General features: G+C 46.8%; 1 protein-coding gene and 1 non-coding gene across 2 annotated transcripts in view; both read left to right on the top strand.

Moving 5' to 3' along the window:
• Positions 1-3,260: 3,260 nt before the first annotated feature.
• MAPK1 (mitogen-activated protein kinase 1) overlaps positions 3,261-17,691 on the top strand; it is a 56,518-nt gene continuing 42,087 nt past the window's right edge. Inside the window, exon 1 of the mRNA XM_065904528.1 lies at positions 3,261-3,585. Coding sequence (XP_065760600.1) covers positions 3,467-3,585 — 119 coding nt within the window. The 5' untranslated portion in view covers positions 3,261-3,466. The remainder of the gene's footprint in view (positions 3,586-17,691) is intronic.
• Positions 5,887-5,988, top strand: LOC136146168 (U6 spliceosomal RNA). Its single transcript, XR_010658907.1, has one exon. It is a non-coding gene; the product is annotated as a U6 spliceosomal RNA (small nuclear RNA).

The following is a 17,691-nucleotide window of genomic DNA, read 5'->3' as shown; positions in this document are numbered from 1 at the left end:
GGGATCTTGTTAAAATGCAGATCCTGAGTCAGTAGGTCTGGGGTGGGGCCCAGGATGTTGTGTTCCGAACAGACCCCCACCCGATGCTGATGTCGCTGGTCCCAAGGCCACACTTTGAGTAGCAGCAATTTCCAAAATACTGGAAAAATAGAATGTATAGGAGTCTTCAATGGGTCAGATGCAGGGAGAGGTTGGGAGTGAGCTAAAATTAACTGTCCGGGATCATCCCCAGACCTCAGCTGGAGGATCTGGGTGGTGATAGGATCCAGAAGCCTGAGATGAGGAACAGGTTTGGGTGGGGTCGATAGTAATCAGAGATAACATTTACTGAGTATGTACTAGGTGCCAGGAGCTTTACATCTGTTGTCTTATTCTGTACAATAGGGAGGTAAGTGCTGTTGTGATGTGTTTAAGAGTGGGGAAACTGAGGCCAAAGTCATACAGGTAATAAGCAGAAAAGCTGAGGTTCAAGCTCTATCTTGCCCTCTGAGTGCAGGGCTCCTTTGGAAGACGTGGAGCCGAAGCGCCTGTAGGATGTCACATGGATAACCTACCCTCTCAGACGGCTGCCAACTTGTTCCCATTTTTCTTTGGCATTTTATTATTACAGAGGAGGCATCTGCAGAAAATCAGCTTTCAGCTTTTTATTATTTTTTGGCTGAGCTTTGAAACATAGAGTATCTCAGTATCCCAGCCAGGGATCAAACCTGCATCCCCTGCATTGGAAGGTGGATTCTTAATTACTGGACCACTAGGGAAGGCCCAGCTTTCAGCTTTTCAAATAGTCTTTCTTTTTTTTTTAATGATCAAATACTGTGTTTTTCTACCCTGAAACTTCAGGACTTTTCTAGATTATTTTTTTTTTAATTAATTAATTTATTTTTGGTTGTGCTGGGTCTTCTTGCTGTGTGGGTTTTTCTCTAGGTGCTGGGAATGGGCGTTACTCTTCCTTGCCGCGTGAGGCTTCTCATTGCAGCAGCTTCCCTTGTTGCAGAGCAGGCTCTATGGGCTTCAGTAGTTGCTGCATGTGAGTTCAGTTGCTCCACAGCATGTGGGATCTTCCCGGACCTGGGACAGGAGTGTCTTCGGCATTGGGCTTTTTTTTTTTTTTAATCACTGAGCCACCAGGGAAGCCCCTCCAGGTTATTTCTTGAAGTTGGTTTCCGCTTATTTTTCTGGATTCAGAGAACTCACTCAATTCCCCCCCTCCACCCCAGATCTTTTTAGACGGAAGGCAAAATTTCTTTCGGTATAATTTGTCACCTCTAATGGATTTGCTGTCTTCTCCCGGGGTGCCTATAGCTCGACTCTCCATGGTGTTCTGTGTTTTCTTCTCCAGGAACTTCATCACTTACTTTTCCTCATAGTTGTCTTCTATGTTGCTGATTGGCTCTTTTGCATCATTCCATCTACTTTTTACTGCTCTGACCACAGCTTTAACTTTGGCTATCATGATTTTAATTTCAGGCTACTCTCCATTTATCTCGGCCTGTTCTTTAAAAGAAGCAATGTCCTCTTTTTAATCAAGAATAAGAATTAGGTTCTTTCTAAAACTGGGTTCTGCTTCATGGGCTAAATATATTTATTGCAAAGGAGTGATTTTTGGCTCCAGGACTCTCTTTTCTCATGTGTCACACATTTTTTTCCCTAGAGGGTTCATTTATTTTTTTGCTTGGAGACTGTCTAATTGGTCTTTGTTGATGCCTGGAAGTCCAGGCTTTCAAGACTACAGTGCTGGACAATCAGGATGCAGGGTCTCCCACTCTGACTCCCCTCCAAATAGGACATGGATGGAGGTCCAAAAGCAGTGGGGAGATGGGTTTTCTCTCATCGTCTTAGCTATTCTCGGCGTTCACTTGCTTCAAGAGTCCGACTCTTATTTTTCAACCTGTGGTGTCTGTGACTATTTCTGACCTTCAGCGTGTTCGTCTCCTTCTCTCTAGAGCTTGCTGCTCTGGTTTTCAGTGTTTTATCTTTGCATTTTTATTTCAGCATGTCCTATGTCTGAGGTTCTTTCCATGTCTACCGATCTGGGTCTCAAGTCTCTGAATCTTAATGTCATTCTCGGTGTTTCAACGCCCTACTCCCGAACCTCTTTCAGTTGAGTTCACTCAGTCATGTCCCACTCTTTGCAACCCCATGGGCTGTAGCACACCAGGCCTCCCTGTCCATCACCAACTCCCGGAGTTTACTCAAACTCATGTCCATTGCGTCCCTTAGGCCATCCAAACATCTCATCCTCTGTTGTCCCCTTCTCCTCCTGCCCCCAATCCCTCCCAGCATCAGGGTCTTTTCAAATAAGTCAGCTCTTCGCATCATGTGGCCAAAGTACTGGAGTTTCAGCTTCAGCATCAGTCCTTCCAATTAATATTCAGGACTGATTTCTTTTAGGATGGACTGGTTTGATCTCCTTGCAGTCTAAGGGACTCTCAAGAGTCTTCTCCAACACCACAGTTCAAAAGCATCAATTCTTTGGCGCTCAGCTTTGTTTATAGACCAACTCTCACATCCATATATGACCACTGGAAAAGCCATAGCCTTGACTAGACGGACCTTTGCTGGCAAAGTTGTGTCTCTGCTTTGTACTGTGCTGTCTAGGTTGCCCGACCTCTTTCTCTGCTTCATATTTTTTCATAGCACCATCACTAGAGTCTCCCGCCCAGTCTTCCTTGCGACTCATCCCTCCTCCAGTCCTTCCACGTCTCTCTCCGCTGAAAGGTAACTCTGGGGGGCCTGGGCCTGCAGGATCACGGTAGGGAACACTCGTTGAATAAGCCTGTGTCCGACCAGCGGGCCCCGCCCGTCCCGGTCTCTCCCCTTGGCCTCCACCTCTGGGTTTCACACTTTCTCAGGATGCAAATGTCTTTCTCGGTCTCGGTCCCTCTTCCGGTTTCTATCCGGGAGTCGAGGCCTCTTCACGGTCGTGTGGACCGCGCACGCGCAAAGGCCAGGTCCGAGCGCACGACTGGCTGAGACTGGGTCCGCCTTCCCAGCTCGGCGCGGCCTTCGGGTACGACGTCCGGGTCCCCAGCGCCTGGCTGGGGAAGTGGGGGGCGCCCGGGCGCCCCGCCCCGCCCCCAACCCCTCAAGCGTCTGTGGCCCCGCCGCGCCGGCCGCCATGCCCCGCCCCCAGCCCGCCTCTTCCGCCGGCCGTATGCCCCGCCCCCTGCGCGGGCGGAGCCAATCCACGCGCACGTCTCCCGGGCCGCCCTGACGCCCTCCTCGGCGCGCGCCCCTCCCTCTGCCCGCCCGCCGGCCCGCCCGTCAGTCAGTCAGGCAGGCAGGCAGGCAGTCGGTCCGAGCCGCGGGTGGCTTCTCGGCTCTCCCGAGCGGCGGCCTCCCTTCTCCTTCCCGGCCAGCGGCGGCAGCTGCGGCGGCCCGGTCCCCCGGGAGGCGCGGCGTGGGCCGAGCGGCGGCCGCGGAGCGTCGAGCGCAGCGCGGCGGCGGCGGCGGCCCGGCAGCCAACATGGCGGCGGCGGCGGCGGCGGGCGCGGGCCCGGAGATGGTCCGCGGGCAGGTGTTCGACGTGGGGCCGCGCTACACCAATCTCTCGTACATCGGCGAGGGCGCCTACGGCATGGTGTGGTGAGTGTGTCCGCGCTCCGCAGGCCGCCGCGCCCGCCCGGGCCTGGCGGGGGAGCCGCCACGGCCTCGCCCGCGCCGCGGCCGGACGCCGACCCCGGCCCCCCGGCCCCCCGGCCCCCCGGCCCCCCGGCCCCCCGGCCTGCGCTGCCGTCTGCGCGCCGAGGGAGACTCGGGCGGGGGGCGGAGGCCCCGGGCCTGGGCGTCGCTGGGCGCGGGCGGGGGGCGGGGGCTGGGCCCCCGAGGCGCCCCCTCCGCCCGGGTACGCTCAGCGCGGACGCGAATTCCTTCGGACGCTCTCCGCGGCGGGTGCACACAGCCCCGACCTCAGCCCGTGGTCTTTTCCTCCCGTCGCCTGCGGCCTTCGTGAGGTGCCCTCCGCGACGCCGGGGGCTCTCCTACGCAGGCTTGCGAGCGGGCGTTCGTGGTGGATTCTTTTCAGGCTCGTAGCGGGTTTTAGTGCCGCGCTGCTAGCGACTCAGGAGGATGAGCCCGCGTCGCTCTCCTGGTTCATTAGAGTAGTCATCCGGAGCTGGGCCCAATCTGAATTGCTTTTTCTTCGCGCGGCCTGAGCTCCCCTACCAGCGTTAAACGTTCCAGACGTTTGAACCTCAATTCCTGGAAATTTTAGTGGTCATCGTGTGTGTGTGTGTGCAGCCCTGTTCTAATGGCGTCCTCCAGGGTCACATGCAGGCTCTCTCGTCCTCATCCAGTGTGTCCTCAGAAACGCTTGTGGAATGGGGTTCTGGATTTTCATTAGAACCAACCAGCTGCCGTGTTTTGTGCTGGTGAAGACTTGTGCGAGCCTCACACCTAAATCTTCTTGGAAGCGTGTCTTTTCTGTTGAACGAAGGAAGCTAGTATTTGTTGAGCCCTCCGTGGTAGGTACTGTGCCAGGTCCATTATCTCATTTTATCTGAGCAGCCATCTGGAGGGAGGGAAAGGTGATGATACCCTTCAAATGAGAAAGTATTTCCCGGTGAAGCCAGTTCCTAAAGTCGTGCAACTAGAGTCAGACTTGGGATCCTGGACTGAGGTCCTATTTCAGTTGCTGCGGTGTGGTGTGTGTGACTTGCTTAGTCGTGCCCGACTCTTTGTGAGTCCATGGGCTGTAGCCTGCCAGCCTCCTCTGTCCATGGAATTCTTCAGGCAAGAGCAGTGGAGTTGGTTGCCATTCTGTTCTCCAGGGGATCTGCTCGGCCCAGGGATCGAACCTGGGTCTCCTGCTTGTAGGTGGATTCTTTACCTTCTGAGCCCTTTCTTAGTGTAGTGACTATGACTAATGTTCGGATTTTAGCTTGTTCTACTGTTATAAGCATTTCTGTTTCAAAAATGTATTCAAATTTGAATGATCATAGTTTTAGAAATACTATAAAGGGCAATTTTTGCCAAGTATTAACATTTTTTCAAAAAAGATTTTCAATTAAAGTCTTTTGATTAATCTTGAGTATGTTCATTCTTTGGGGGAGCAAAATGCTTCACTATGTGCAATTGAAAATTAACACGAACTCAGAGGCTTAGGAGTGAAAATTTGAATTAGGTCAGGCTTAAAAGAAATAAGGTCCTAGAACGTGGCAGAATGTACTACCCGCAGCAGTGCTTCTGTGTGATACATCTCATTGCTGTTGCACCTGCTGGGAAGTATGCCGGCGAACACGTCCCTCTATGAGAGGTTCAGAATTGCCCATCACATCTTCCAGCCCTTTAAAACAACTACTAACTACTAAAAATAGTTTTATGACATTTCAGTTGAAAGTTTTTTTTTTTAATCTGATAAGAATTTTTCACTAATCTGAAGCTGATTTAAGTCTGGTAGCTTTCTATCACTGCTGTAGACTCATTTGACCTCAGTTTCTTATCAGGTGAAGCATTAAGTCTTCTTACTCTGATGTTCCTTTCTTAAGATCCAAGTACAGATACTACTGGAATTAGAATCGTGGGTCTAGATTATAACTTTTTATTTTCAGGTTGATATTTACTTAATAATTTAATTTACATTGTACATTATTAGCCTTTAATGTTGGTTAACAACGCTGGGTTTAAGGAGGGTTTCTTGATTGAAATGTAAGTATTTGAATAGTAATATTTTTTTTTAAAAAACAGCTTCCAGAAAGATTTAAGAATTTTCAGGAAAAAGTTGGTTGTTTTTTTCTTTTCCCTTTCATTTCCTAAATCAATTCCTTAGGAATTTGCCTTTTCTGTGCAGAGTCCTTTTCCTAATCCTCATGTAGAAGATATAAACATGAAGAGTGGCGTTTGAATTGGGCCTTTTGGAGTGAGTGTGATTTTGATAGAAAGATAATAGCTCGCTTCGGCAGTACATATACTAAAATTGGAACGATACAGAGATTAGCATGGCCCCTGATCAAGGATGACATGCAAATTCATGAAGCATTCCATATGTTTGTTTGTTTTTTTTAAAGAAAGATAATATCTGAAACTGACAGTCTGAGCTGTGGAATCTAATCCTGGCAAAGTATTTAGGTGCCAGACTGTAGAAGACGCTAAAGGCAGACCTGAGTTTGGTTGTGTATTTGCACATTGAAGACACATGAGTGTTTTTGAAAAGAGGCAGGCACATGGTCAGTTTTGGAACTTGGAGGGGTCAACACTGGTGGAAATAACGGGGGGAAAAATGGGTGGGGAATCAGTGAGGCTATTGTAACCTTCTAGAGGTAAAGTAATATAGTAGGCGAGGATGATAGCAAATGGAGATGAGAGCCTTTACAAAGATATAATCAGTAATGGAACTCTTGTCAGAAGAGTGGTAGACTTCTGATCATGGCAGGTGTGGGATGAAGCAAAGGATTATGAGGTCTTGAAGGATAAGAGGCTGACAGAGGTGGGATGGGATTTGAGAGCGGTTTCTGAGGGCAGACTTGGTAATACGGCATTGCCATAGTTGTTAATTTCAAGTCTTCTAGCGTGGGAGCCTGGGAGGATGGTGGTGCCCTTATGAGAGAAGGAATACCATCAGCAGAGAAGGTTTGTTTAGGAAAAATGGTGATTTCTGGTTTGGACTTGTTAAGTTTGTGATGCAGTAGGCCATATGAGCTATATCCAGAAGGCATCTTGAAAATAAGAGGGAAGGAAAAATTTGAGGTGAAAATTTGTGTCAGTAACAGTCTCGAGTGGATGATAGATTCTCATTGGAGGTCATGGGTGAGGTGGCATGCGTGTGTTCTGTATCTTTATCTTTTTAGTAAACAACACAGAACATTCATTAGATTTTCAAAGGCTCGATTATCCCAGAAAGGTTAAGAAGCAGTGAGATAGAAAGACCAACAAGGTAACCCTAGCAAATGAGTCCTTTTAAGAGATGAGCAGAAGAGGAAGCTGAGGAGTGGTGAGAGGTATAAGAATCAGGAAAAAAGAAAAAAATGGTATGAAAGAGGAGAATTGAAGCTCTTTGCTTCATCGTCTTAAGAAGTGTTTTGGGTAAGTTCAATTTGAAACACTTGTCGAATGTGACTGAGAGGCTGTGGAATCATCTCCATAGAGATACAAATTGAAGCCTCGAGAGTGGACAAGATGAGAAAAAAATGTGAGAGCTGAGCCAAAGGAATGCTTGACTTTAGGTGTCTTTAGAGGGCAAGTTTCAGAAAAGGACAGAGGAAGCGTGGTCAGAGGCCAGAGGACTGTAGTGTGCACTATCAGAGGAGCCCGCGAAGGTTGTGGTCACTAAGGACTGTTTTGAATATGGTAGAGAACGCCATGCAGCTGGAAGAGAAGCTGTTGGATTTGTTGACTTTCAGCTCTCCTGACAGATGGGCTCTCCCCTCTTCCCCACCATCCTGTGTGTGGTTGAGTTTGCTCTTCACTATGTCTTCTCATAAGACTTTCAGAATCAAGTGATTCCAGGCCAAAGAACAAAAGCAGAGTTTTCCCATTCCGCAGTGAATTCGAGTGAAAACTGATGATCAAATCAGGTACAACTCCAAGAGAAGACACTGCAGAACCACGAAGCTGGGTCTGTAAGGATCCACCACATGAGGTGGCACACCAGTTTATGCTGTGTCAAGGTCACTTGCATCTTACCATGTCATTCTGAACATCACTGCCATCTGAACAGCTGGACCTGTTTTATTGGGAAAATGATGATTTTCTTTGTGTCTTTCTGCGCTAGCGCTTTGGCTTAGTAATAAAAATGTGAGACCTTAACAGACAAAAACCACCCAGGTGGTTCCAACCAAAATTTCATTGTGATCACATTCCTGATTGTGTAGTATCCTGTCCTGTGATTTTTGTGATGAAGGCAGACTAGTAGATCTCCTGTTTAGTCAACACTTTGTTGCATTTTGCTTTTTTTTTTTTTGAGACACTGATAAATCCTCACCACCACAGTGCAGAGGTGGTTACTTTGAATAAGGGGGAATTTGAGACAGAGAGGTTAGTTAACTTGCCCGTGGACACCCAGCTCTCAAGTGATAGAGCATCCTCATCTGTCTATTCCTAAGTGATACTCAACCAAAAAGTCAAGCTGACAGTAACAGAAAATACCTGTTGTCATGTTTCAGCCTTTTAAAAAATCTTTCTTGCAAGGTCATTCACTAGAAAACTTCTGCTGAGCACCTGTTAGATGCCAAGATTCGCATGGTCCCAGCCCTGTAGTAGCTCTTAGTTCAGATGGTGGGTGGAGTTGGGCATCATACAGAGAGTGTACCAGTGCCGTGTAGAAGGAGTGCGTGCAGCGTGCAGCGCTCTGGGGAGGAAAGAATGCCCGAGTGATGAGGGGCTTGGTGTGGCTTCACAAGCTTGACTGGGTGTTGATGGGTGGCTGAGCATTCGCTTTGAAGAGTGCATTCTAAATCGAGGTACCTGGAGAAGGAACTGGCAACCCACTCCAGTATTCTTGCCTGGAAAAGTCCATGGACAGAGGAGTCTGGCGGGCTGAAGTCCTTGGGATTACATGACTGAGCATGTGTGCACAAGGGTGGAGGAAGATGGGTTGGTAGCAATAAAGTGGTAGAACTTAAAAAAAAAAAAAAATTGAGGTAGATGGCACATGCAAAGACGGAGGTGTGAAAGCAGTACATTAGGTCAGGAAAGCCTGGAGTTGTCTAGGAAGGCGGCGTGTCGGCTGGGCGCCTCAAGAGAGAGCTTGGAGTTGAGACAGATTCTGAAGGCTGTTGTTTCCTGAGCTCAGACTTGACTCTGTGGGTAAAAGGCATTAGAGGATGCCCTTCCCTGCCAGCCCCTCATCACGTTTGTGTTCCCTTGTCTCTCACGCTTTCTCTGCCCGCTGTGCTTTTCCTCTCATCTTTCTGCTTACACCAGGGTATTCAGCGCCTGTGGTTTTTACCCCTTCTCCAACAGCATTTTAAATTGCATGTGGGTTTTGTTTTGATTTTGGCTGTTAGGTTGGTTGGGGGGCATTACTGACCTTCGGTGTGTATGTGGTGGAGGCTGGAGTGCTGAACGGTCTCCTGGGGAGACTCGGGCAGTGTTTCCCCAAGAAGCCCTGGGCCCTGTTCAAGTCCTCCTTCCGCTCAGGTGCGTCTCCTCCACAAACCGGTACTGGTCGCCTCTGCTGAGCGCGCCCTCCTGCTCCCCCGGGACTTGCTGGTGTTTGTGCTGCCTGTTGGAGAGGCAGGGCCAGCAGTCGTGGGTATCAGCTGGAGAGACTCGAGACCTGGAGCACGTCTGGGTTCAGAGTCCTAGCTTTCCTTAACTGGCAATTTAACTTCTCATGAAGATGTCCCTTTTATTCTTTTTGAAGCTCAAAGATGTGAGAACACCAGCTTAGATGAGCGACAGAAAATCCACAGTTTCTGAATGGTTTTCAGTGCAAGGACAACAAAGTTTGATATTAATAATATCCCTGATAATGTTCTGCTGGTGGTTAGCTATAACTGATAAGCCATTCCCATGAATTTAATTTGTATGCTCTCAATTTTCAAATATTTATAAAAAGATTCTCATGTAGAGCATCCAGGTTATGTTTTCCAAGGAACCATCTGTAATGTATTCCTCCTCTTAATATTAACACTCCTACTAAGTAAGAAACAACCAATTCCCCAGCAGACATCTAGAGCTGCCTCCCAGGCCTCCAGCCTGCTCTGCCTACTCACCTGCCTAACCCTGAGATGCCCTTTCTCCCCTTTTTGCTTCTCTTTTCTCGTTCACTTCTTGGGGGGTCCATCATCGAAAAGCCATTAGGATAGACATTAAGGTGTTTCTCAGATGCTCAGCTGTAGGGCAGGCTGTGGGCTCTTTTTTCTTTTTCTTTAGTATTTATTTATTTGGCTGTGCAGAATCTTCAGTGGCAAGGCATGTGAACTCTTAATTGTGTGGCATGTTGGATCTAGTTACCTGACCGAGGATTAAACCTGGTCCCCCTGCATTCAGAGAGGAGTCTTACCCACTGAACCACCAGGGAAGTCCTCCTGCTGTGTTTTTTTTTTTTAAAGCAGCTTCACTATTACACATTCCTACCAGCAGTGCAGAGGGGTTCCAGTTTCTCCACATCCTCGTCAATACTGATTTTCTGGTTTTTGATAGTTGCCATTCTAATGTGCGTGAAGGGGAGGGCTTGCTTCCGCGAGTCTTGCGCTTCGTGTGCTGCCCGTCAGCACTAAATATTTGGGGCTGAGATGGATGCAACTCAATAAAGAGGGTCTTAAGCAGTTGCTGGGATGAAAATATGAATGAAACAAAACCATTACCTCAGAGGAACCTTTAATAAATACTATAGGGAGCTTACAATTAGAAGTCTTTGTGTATACACATATGTGTATTTTCCCTTTGGGCACAGACAGTAAAATTACTTCTTATATGGTCATCTAGTATCACCATTGTTAATTAATGACATCAAACACTGAAAGTTAAAGAGCTTTTTTTTTTTTAAAAGCATTTTATTTACTTTTAAAATTGAAGTTCAGCTGACCTACAGTGTTGTGTTAGCTTCACAGTAATGTTTTATTTTTATTCTGTAAGTTTTAAATGGATTTTAGAAGTCTTCATGATGAATTTTCTAGTTAGTCAGACTAGAGTTCATATGTTGCCAGGGTGTGGTCCATGTGGGGTGACACAAGGAGATGTGGTTTAATGTCTTCCATATACGTATATATATATATATATATATTTTTTTTTTTTTTTTTTTTTTTTTTTAAGGGTCAGTATAGAAGCTGGGCTTCCCTGGTGGCTCAGTGGTAAAGCATCCACTTGCCAGTGCGGGTTCCATCCCTGGTTGGAAAGATCTCCTGGAGAAGGAAATGGCAACCCACTCCAGTATTCTTGCCTGGGAAATTCCATGGACAGAGAAGCCTGGTGGGCTACAGTCCATGGGGTTGCAGAGAGTCAGACACGACTGAGCAACTAAAACAGCGACACGAGTTCATATGTGCTCCCATCCTCATAATCCCACAGGTGACTTTGGGAGACTTGCCGTTCTCCTCAGTTCCAGCCTGTGTCTCTTAGTTGCACTTGCCTCAGGCGGCCTTGCGGATGAGGCTTACTGCCTCCCTGAAGGGAGAAGGCGGGCGTTGCCCTCAGGTCCCCCGCTGTCACTTAAGGGAGCAGAGATGGAGTGGTCAGAGGAGGGTGTGTGCCAGGAGGTGGGAGCGGCCAGCCTTCCTGTGAGCAGTGGGGGTGCGGAACAGGTCCTTTCTCCCCCGAGGGGTTTTGGGATTGTCTGCCTGGAAAGCCTTCTTCTCTTTGCTTCTGGAGTTAGTACGAACTGGATTTTTTCCTTTTTAATTATTTTTGGCTGTGCTGGATCTTCGTTGCCGCTCAGACTTTTCTCTATTTATGGTGCACTGACTCCTTACTGCGGCAGCTTCTCTCGTTGCAGAGCACGGGCTCTAGGGCGCACGGGCTTCAGTAGTTGTGGCACGTGGGCTTTGCTGCTCTGTAGCATGTGGGATCTTCCTGGACCAGGGATTGAACCTGTGTCTCCTGCTTTGGCAGGCGGTTCTTTACCACTGAGCCTCCTGGGAAGCCCTGGATTTTTTTTTAATTGTTTTAATGCATATAGTGAAACTGCCTAATTGTTTTATGGTGGTCAGATTTTTTTTATGAGAGACCTGTAGTTGAAGAAAAGCACTAACTATGGGTTATTACTCCTAATAGCAATAATAGTATTTTATCTTTAAAAAATGTTTTATTGACATATACGTTTACCCAGGTGCACATATCTTTAATTGTTCAGCCCAATGAGTTTTCACTAACTGGATAATTAGTACCCAGATCAAGAAACTGACGTGATGGCCCTCCAGAAGCCTGCTGCATTCTTCCTTTCAGCCCCTACTCAACCCTTCACCCCCGACTTCTAACATGTTTGCCTGGTTTTATATTTTGGTTTGTTTTACCCAACAGTTGTGAGAATCATATTGTTTGTGTTTGTGGTTTAAAGTTAATTGTTAAAGTACCTACTAACAGCCTAGGAAAGGACTCTCCCTGTGGCTTTGCTGTGCTCTTGATGCCCCAATTCTGGAAGGAAAATGTTTTTAGGTGATCTTCACATTCCCTTCATTCCTTTCCTAGACTAAATGACCCCTACAGAGTTTTCTGTTACCTTGTTTTTCTTCATATCGTTGCTGTTATATTAACCTATTGCTGTGTAATAAATGCCCTACAACTTCGTGACTTAAAATACTAATTGTTATTCAGTCACTAAGTCATGTCTGACCCTGCAACCCCATGGACTGCAGCACACCAGGCTTCTCTGTCCTTCACTGTCACCTGGAGTTTGCTCAAATTCATATTCATTCAGTTGGCGGTGCCATCCAACCATCTCATCCCTTGCTGCCCTCTTCTCCTCCTCTCAATCTTCCCAGCATCAGGGTCTTTTCCAGTGAGTCGGCTCTTCACATCAGGTGGCCAAAATGTTATCTTCAGCTTCAGCATCAATCCTTCCAATGAACACCCAGGACTGATCTCCTTTAGGATTGACTGCCTTGATCTCCTTTGCAGTCCAAGGGACCCTCAAGAGTCTTCTCCAACACCACAGTTCTTCAGCGCTCATCCTTCTTTATGGTCCAACTCTCACATCTGTACATGACTACTGGAAGAACCGCAGCTTTGGTGATATGGATCTCTGTCAGCAAGGTGAGGTCTCTGCTTTTTAATGCTCTCTAGGTTCATCACAGCTCTTCTTCCAAGGAGCAAGAGTCTTTTAATTTCATGGCTGCAGTCACCATCCACAATGATTCTGGAGACCATAAAAATAAAATCTGTCACTTGTTTCCACTGTTTTCCCATCTGTTTGCCATGAAGTGATGGGATCGGATGCCACGATCTTCATTTTTGAATGTTGAATTTTAAGCCACTTTTTTCACTCTGCTTTCTCACCCTCATCAAGAGGCTCTTTAGTTCCTCTTCGCTTTCTGTCAGTAAATCAGTAAATATTTATCTTACACTTCCTGTGAGTTAGGAGTGGAGGAGTGGGCATGGTGGGCAGTTCCGGCTCAGGGCCTCCCAGGGTCGCAGTCAGGATCTCAGTCGGGGCTGGGGGTCTGCTTCCAGCCACACCCAGCTGCCACCTTGGTGCTGCTGCATGTGGTGGGGAGAGCTGGGGGGTGCAGGCTCATTTCCCCTGCGGAGGCCTCTGTTCTCCCTGCGTCATGGCTGGTCAGCTCTGCTCTCCCCAGAGAGCACCTTTTCATGCTCTCTCCTCGGAAGACGCTCATCGCCACTTCTACCCTATTTCATTTGGGAAGCAAGTCACTGTCTGTATTCCAGGGGAGGAGAATTAGTCATTTGGAGGTTAGGGAAGTCATCTGTTATATGCACTCATCTAATGGAATTGTAGCTAACACAGCTGCATTCGACTTTTTAGACTCTCTAAAATAGAATAGAGATTTCAGTGAGATAGCTGGAAACTTAATATCTGCTACCTTGAGTAGATACCACATGGGCTTCCCTTGTGGCTCAGCTGGTAAAGAATCTGCCTGCAATGCGAGAGACCTGGTTTCCATCCCGGGGTTGGAACGATCCCCTGGAGAAAGGCAAGGCTACCCATTCCAGTATTCTGGCCTGGAGAATTCCATGGACTGTATAGTTGAACAAAGAGGTGAACACGACTGAGCAACTTTTACTGTATTTGTAGTGTTTTTATAAATACTGACATTGTGGATTAATCTGATGGAGCATAATGTTCAGTGTTCCTATCTTCTGTAACTATTTTATTGCAGTGTCTGTGTAACATAATATCACTTGTCTTCAGTTCATTCAGTTCAGCCACTCAGTCGTGTCCGACTCCTTGTGACCCCATGGACTGCAGCACACCAGGCCTTCCTGTTCATCACCAATACCCAGAACTTGCCAGACTCATGTGCATCGAGTTGGTGATGCCACCCAACCATCTCATCCTCTGTCATCATCACTTGTCTTAAAATGTGCTAATAATTCTTAGGGTTTTGACTCTTCTCTGTATGAATTTCTGCAGCTAAGCTTTAAAGCTACAATACATTTTATGTAAAATATACCACATTTTAATGCATTCTGACTAAATCTCCAAGGCTCAGCAGAGCTATAAAATGACACAACTCAAGTAAATTATCAGAAGTACAAACTTGGTGGGCTGAGTTAAGTATGGTGATCCTCAGAGGGCCGCCTGGTGACCCTGCGCTCCCCCTCTGACAGGAGGGCTCTGCTTTGTCCTTTGTTGCATGGGTTTCCTTTTCGCCTTCTGTCTTTGCTGTCTCATCTCCAGATAACAGTCTGTGCTCCTCACGCCCACAACCCTGAAGGGAGGGGCTGTGACCACTGGAATTGATTCTGAGGATTGGAACTCATTCCTCAGTTGAACACGGGCAGGTCCACCGTCCACTTAAGGGTGGGGTTAGTGCTTTTTGTGAAAGAGACTGCACAGAGCTTCCTGGCCCCTTCAGTTGGCTTTTCCAAAAGGTTCATTTGAGTTTTTCTTTAACATCGTATTGAAAACGCAGAAAACTGGAGAAGGAAATGGCAGCCCACTCCAGTATTCTTGCCTGGAAAAGTCCATGGACAGAGGAGTCTGGCGGGCTGAAGTCCATGGGATTACATGACTGAGCATGTGTGCACGAGGGTGGAGGGAAATGGGTTGGTAGCAATAAAGTGGTAGAACTTAAAAAAAAAAAAAAAAGAAAACGCAGAAAACTTTCTGGTTAGCCTAATACAATGTGAGAGTAGGGTGCTGCTGCTGCTGCTAAGTCGCTTCAGTCGTGTTAGACTCTTCGTGACTGCAGCCTACCAGGCCCCGCCCCCCATGGGATTTTCCAGGCAAGAGTGCTGGAGTGGGTTGCCATTGCCTTCTCTGGAGAGTATGGTGAGAACTCTGCACATCAAGAACAGAGTCCTCACTCAACCATGCTCAACCATGCTGGCACCCTAATCTCAGACTTCCAACCTCCAGAACTATGAGAAACAAATGTCTGTAGCTTATAAGCTGCCCAGTCTGTGAAGTAGTTTTTGTCTGTCTGTTTTAGCAGCCCAAATATAAGACAATCCCTATGCTGTTTTTAAAGATTTTTTTAGTTTTACCTCTTACATTTAGGTCTTTACTCCATTTAGAGTTAATTTTTGTATATGGTGTGAGGTAAGGGTCCAACTTCATTCTTTTGCATGTGGCTGGCTGGTTGTCCCAGTAGCATTCCTTGAGAAGACTCCTATCCCCACTAAGTGGTCTTGTCACTCTTGTGGAGTATCAGTTTACCATAGAAATGGAGTTATTTCCAGACTCCCCTCTGTTCTGTTCCATTGATCCATATCTTTTTGTGCCAGTACCACACTCTACACCGACTTGATTACTTTCTATGCAATAAAATTTTTTTTTTTTTTTTTGCAATAAATTTTTTAAATGGGCACTGTGGTTCCTGTCACTTTGTCCTTCTTTTGCAAAATTTTTTCAGTGTTTCTGGTTCCCTAGCATTTCCGTATGAATTTTAGGATCAGCTTGTCAGTTCCTTCAAAGAAGAAGCTGGGATTCTGACAGAGATGGTGTTGAATCTTTACATCAACCCTGGGTGTATTGCCATCTTAACAGTATCTTGTCTCCTGATCCGTGAACATGTGATATTTCCTCCTCTGTTTTCAATTAAAAAAAAAATCTTTCGGCAAAGCTAATTTTTAAAGTGTAAGTTTTACCCCCCTTTTGTTAAGTTTATTCCTAAGTATTTTATTTTGATGATATTGTGAATGGAAGTGTTTTTTATTTTTATTTTGGTTGTGCTGAGTGTTCATTGCTGCAAGGGCTTTTCTGTAGTTGCGGCGAGTGGAGCCTGCTCTCTCGTTGTGGTGTGCAGGCTTCTCACTTCGGTGGCCTCTCATCACAGAGCATGGGCTTTTTGGCCCGTGGGCTTCAGTAGTGGTGACACGCGGGCTTCGGTAGTTTCGGATCCCGGGCTCTAAAGCACAGGCTCAGTAGCTGTGACTTAACTGTCCTGTGGCATGTGGGGTCTTCCCAGAACAGGGATCGAACTCCTGTCTCCTGCATTGGCAGGTGGGTTCTTTAACCACTGCACCACGGGGGAGGCCCTGGAGATGGCTTCTTAATTTCTTTTTTGGATTGTTCATATTTTATAAATTAATCTTGTATTCTGCTATCTTTCTCACCTTGTTAATTAATTCCAGTGGTTTTTTAAATTGGATTCCTTAGGATTTTCTGTATATAAGATTGTGTCATCTGCAAACAGAGAGAATTTTACTTCTTTTCTGCTGTGTGCCTTTTATTTCATTTTCTTGCCTAATTGCCCTGCCTGGAACCTCAAATACAGTGTTGAAGAGAAATGGTGAGACCAGACACTCTTGTTTTGTTCCTGATATTAGAAGCCTACTGAGTGAATAGGGATTTGTACAATGTTTCTTTTTTATTTAAAATAATAATCATTATTTAAAAGTCGTATTCTTATTTTTCTCACGGTATATTAGCCAAGTTCTATGGTGAAAGATATTTTTTATGTATACACACTACGTAACTTTTTTATTTTATTTATTTATTAATTTATTTTTACACTACGTAAGTTTTTTAAAAAAGTAAAGTTTTTCAGCTCCGTCAGGTTTTGCGTGGGTCACTCATGGGCTGTAGCTGCTGCCTGCAGGCTTAGTCGCCCTGGGGCACGTGGGGTCTTAATTCCCGTACCAAGAATCTAACCTGCATCCTCTGTATCGGAAGGCAGATTTGTTAACCACTGGACCACTAGGGAAGTCCTTATGGTGAAAGATTTTTAAAACTCAGCAAAACAGGCTGGGTTTAAGACTCTTAATTGAAAACATAAGCTTTTGCTAATCTGTCTAGTGGTGCTCTGTTGTTTATTGGTCTTGAACTTTCTTGCAGTGTCCCCCAGAGTCTGAAGGATGGAGGAGCCTTTTACCCCTCCCCTTCCGGTGAGATTTTCTGAGTGGTCTGTGCTGCGCCCTCTGCTCTGGTCCTCCTGTGCTGGGCTGAGTGCGTCACGCAGGCCTCGGGCTGCTCAGTCTCCCTGAGGTCCTATCCTGCCCGTGTGGCTGTGCCCCAGAGACTGGCTTTTCTGAAGGTCTGATGCTATACACCGTCTCCTCTTTCACAGGTTGCCTCTGCTTTGCTGCAGCACGCCTGAGCTCCCAGTCACTGGCCTTTGTTCCTCGTCCGTGCACTCTGCTCTTGCGTGCGCGCCGTCTGAGTGACCTCACCCACATTCCCGTGTGCTGATGACTCTCCGTCCTCAGAGGGAAGGCAGGCCGAACCCTCGGTCCCTTCCGGGCGCTCTCACCCTGCTCTCCGCCAGGGCCTGCCCTGCTTCTGCCCTCTCCCCCACACTGGGCCTCACTTCCCTCTGCTCTGCTGGGCCTGTTCTCAGCAAGGTCGTTGTTGTCTAACCTGCTTAGCGCTTATACTATACTCTCGTGCTTCCTATTCCCACCACCCTTTCATGTACCTGTGACTCAAACATGGATTGTCAGCATTTAATTTTATTAAAAACAGATAGTTTGTGTAACTGTTCCTCATTTGTTGGACATTTGAATTGCTTCAGTTTTTCACTATTTTTAACTGATGCAGCTATAAACATTTTTAGCACAAACAGGACCCCACCCTCTTGGAGTAACTTTCTTAGAACCTATTTCTCAAAAACGGATGACCAGGTTAAAGATGAGACTTTAGTAGTTTGCGCTCCAGAAACAGCCTTTGAATTTATGCTGTCTCTGTTCGTC

Source organism: Muntiacus reevesi, chromosome 13 (genome assembly GCF_963930625.1).
Source record: "Muntiacus reevesi chromosome 13, mMunRee1.1, whole genome shotgun sequence".
NCBI lineage: Eukaryota > Metazoa > Chordata > Mammalia > Artiodactyla > Cervidae > Muntiacus > Muntiacus reevesi.
This window is presented reverse-complemented; position numbering and strand designations above follow the sequence as displayed.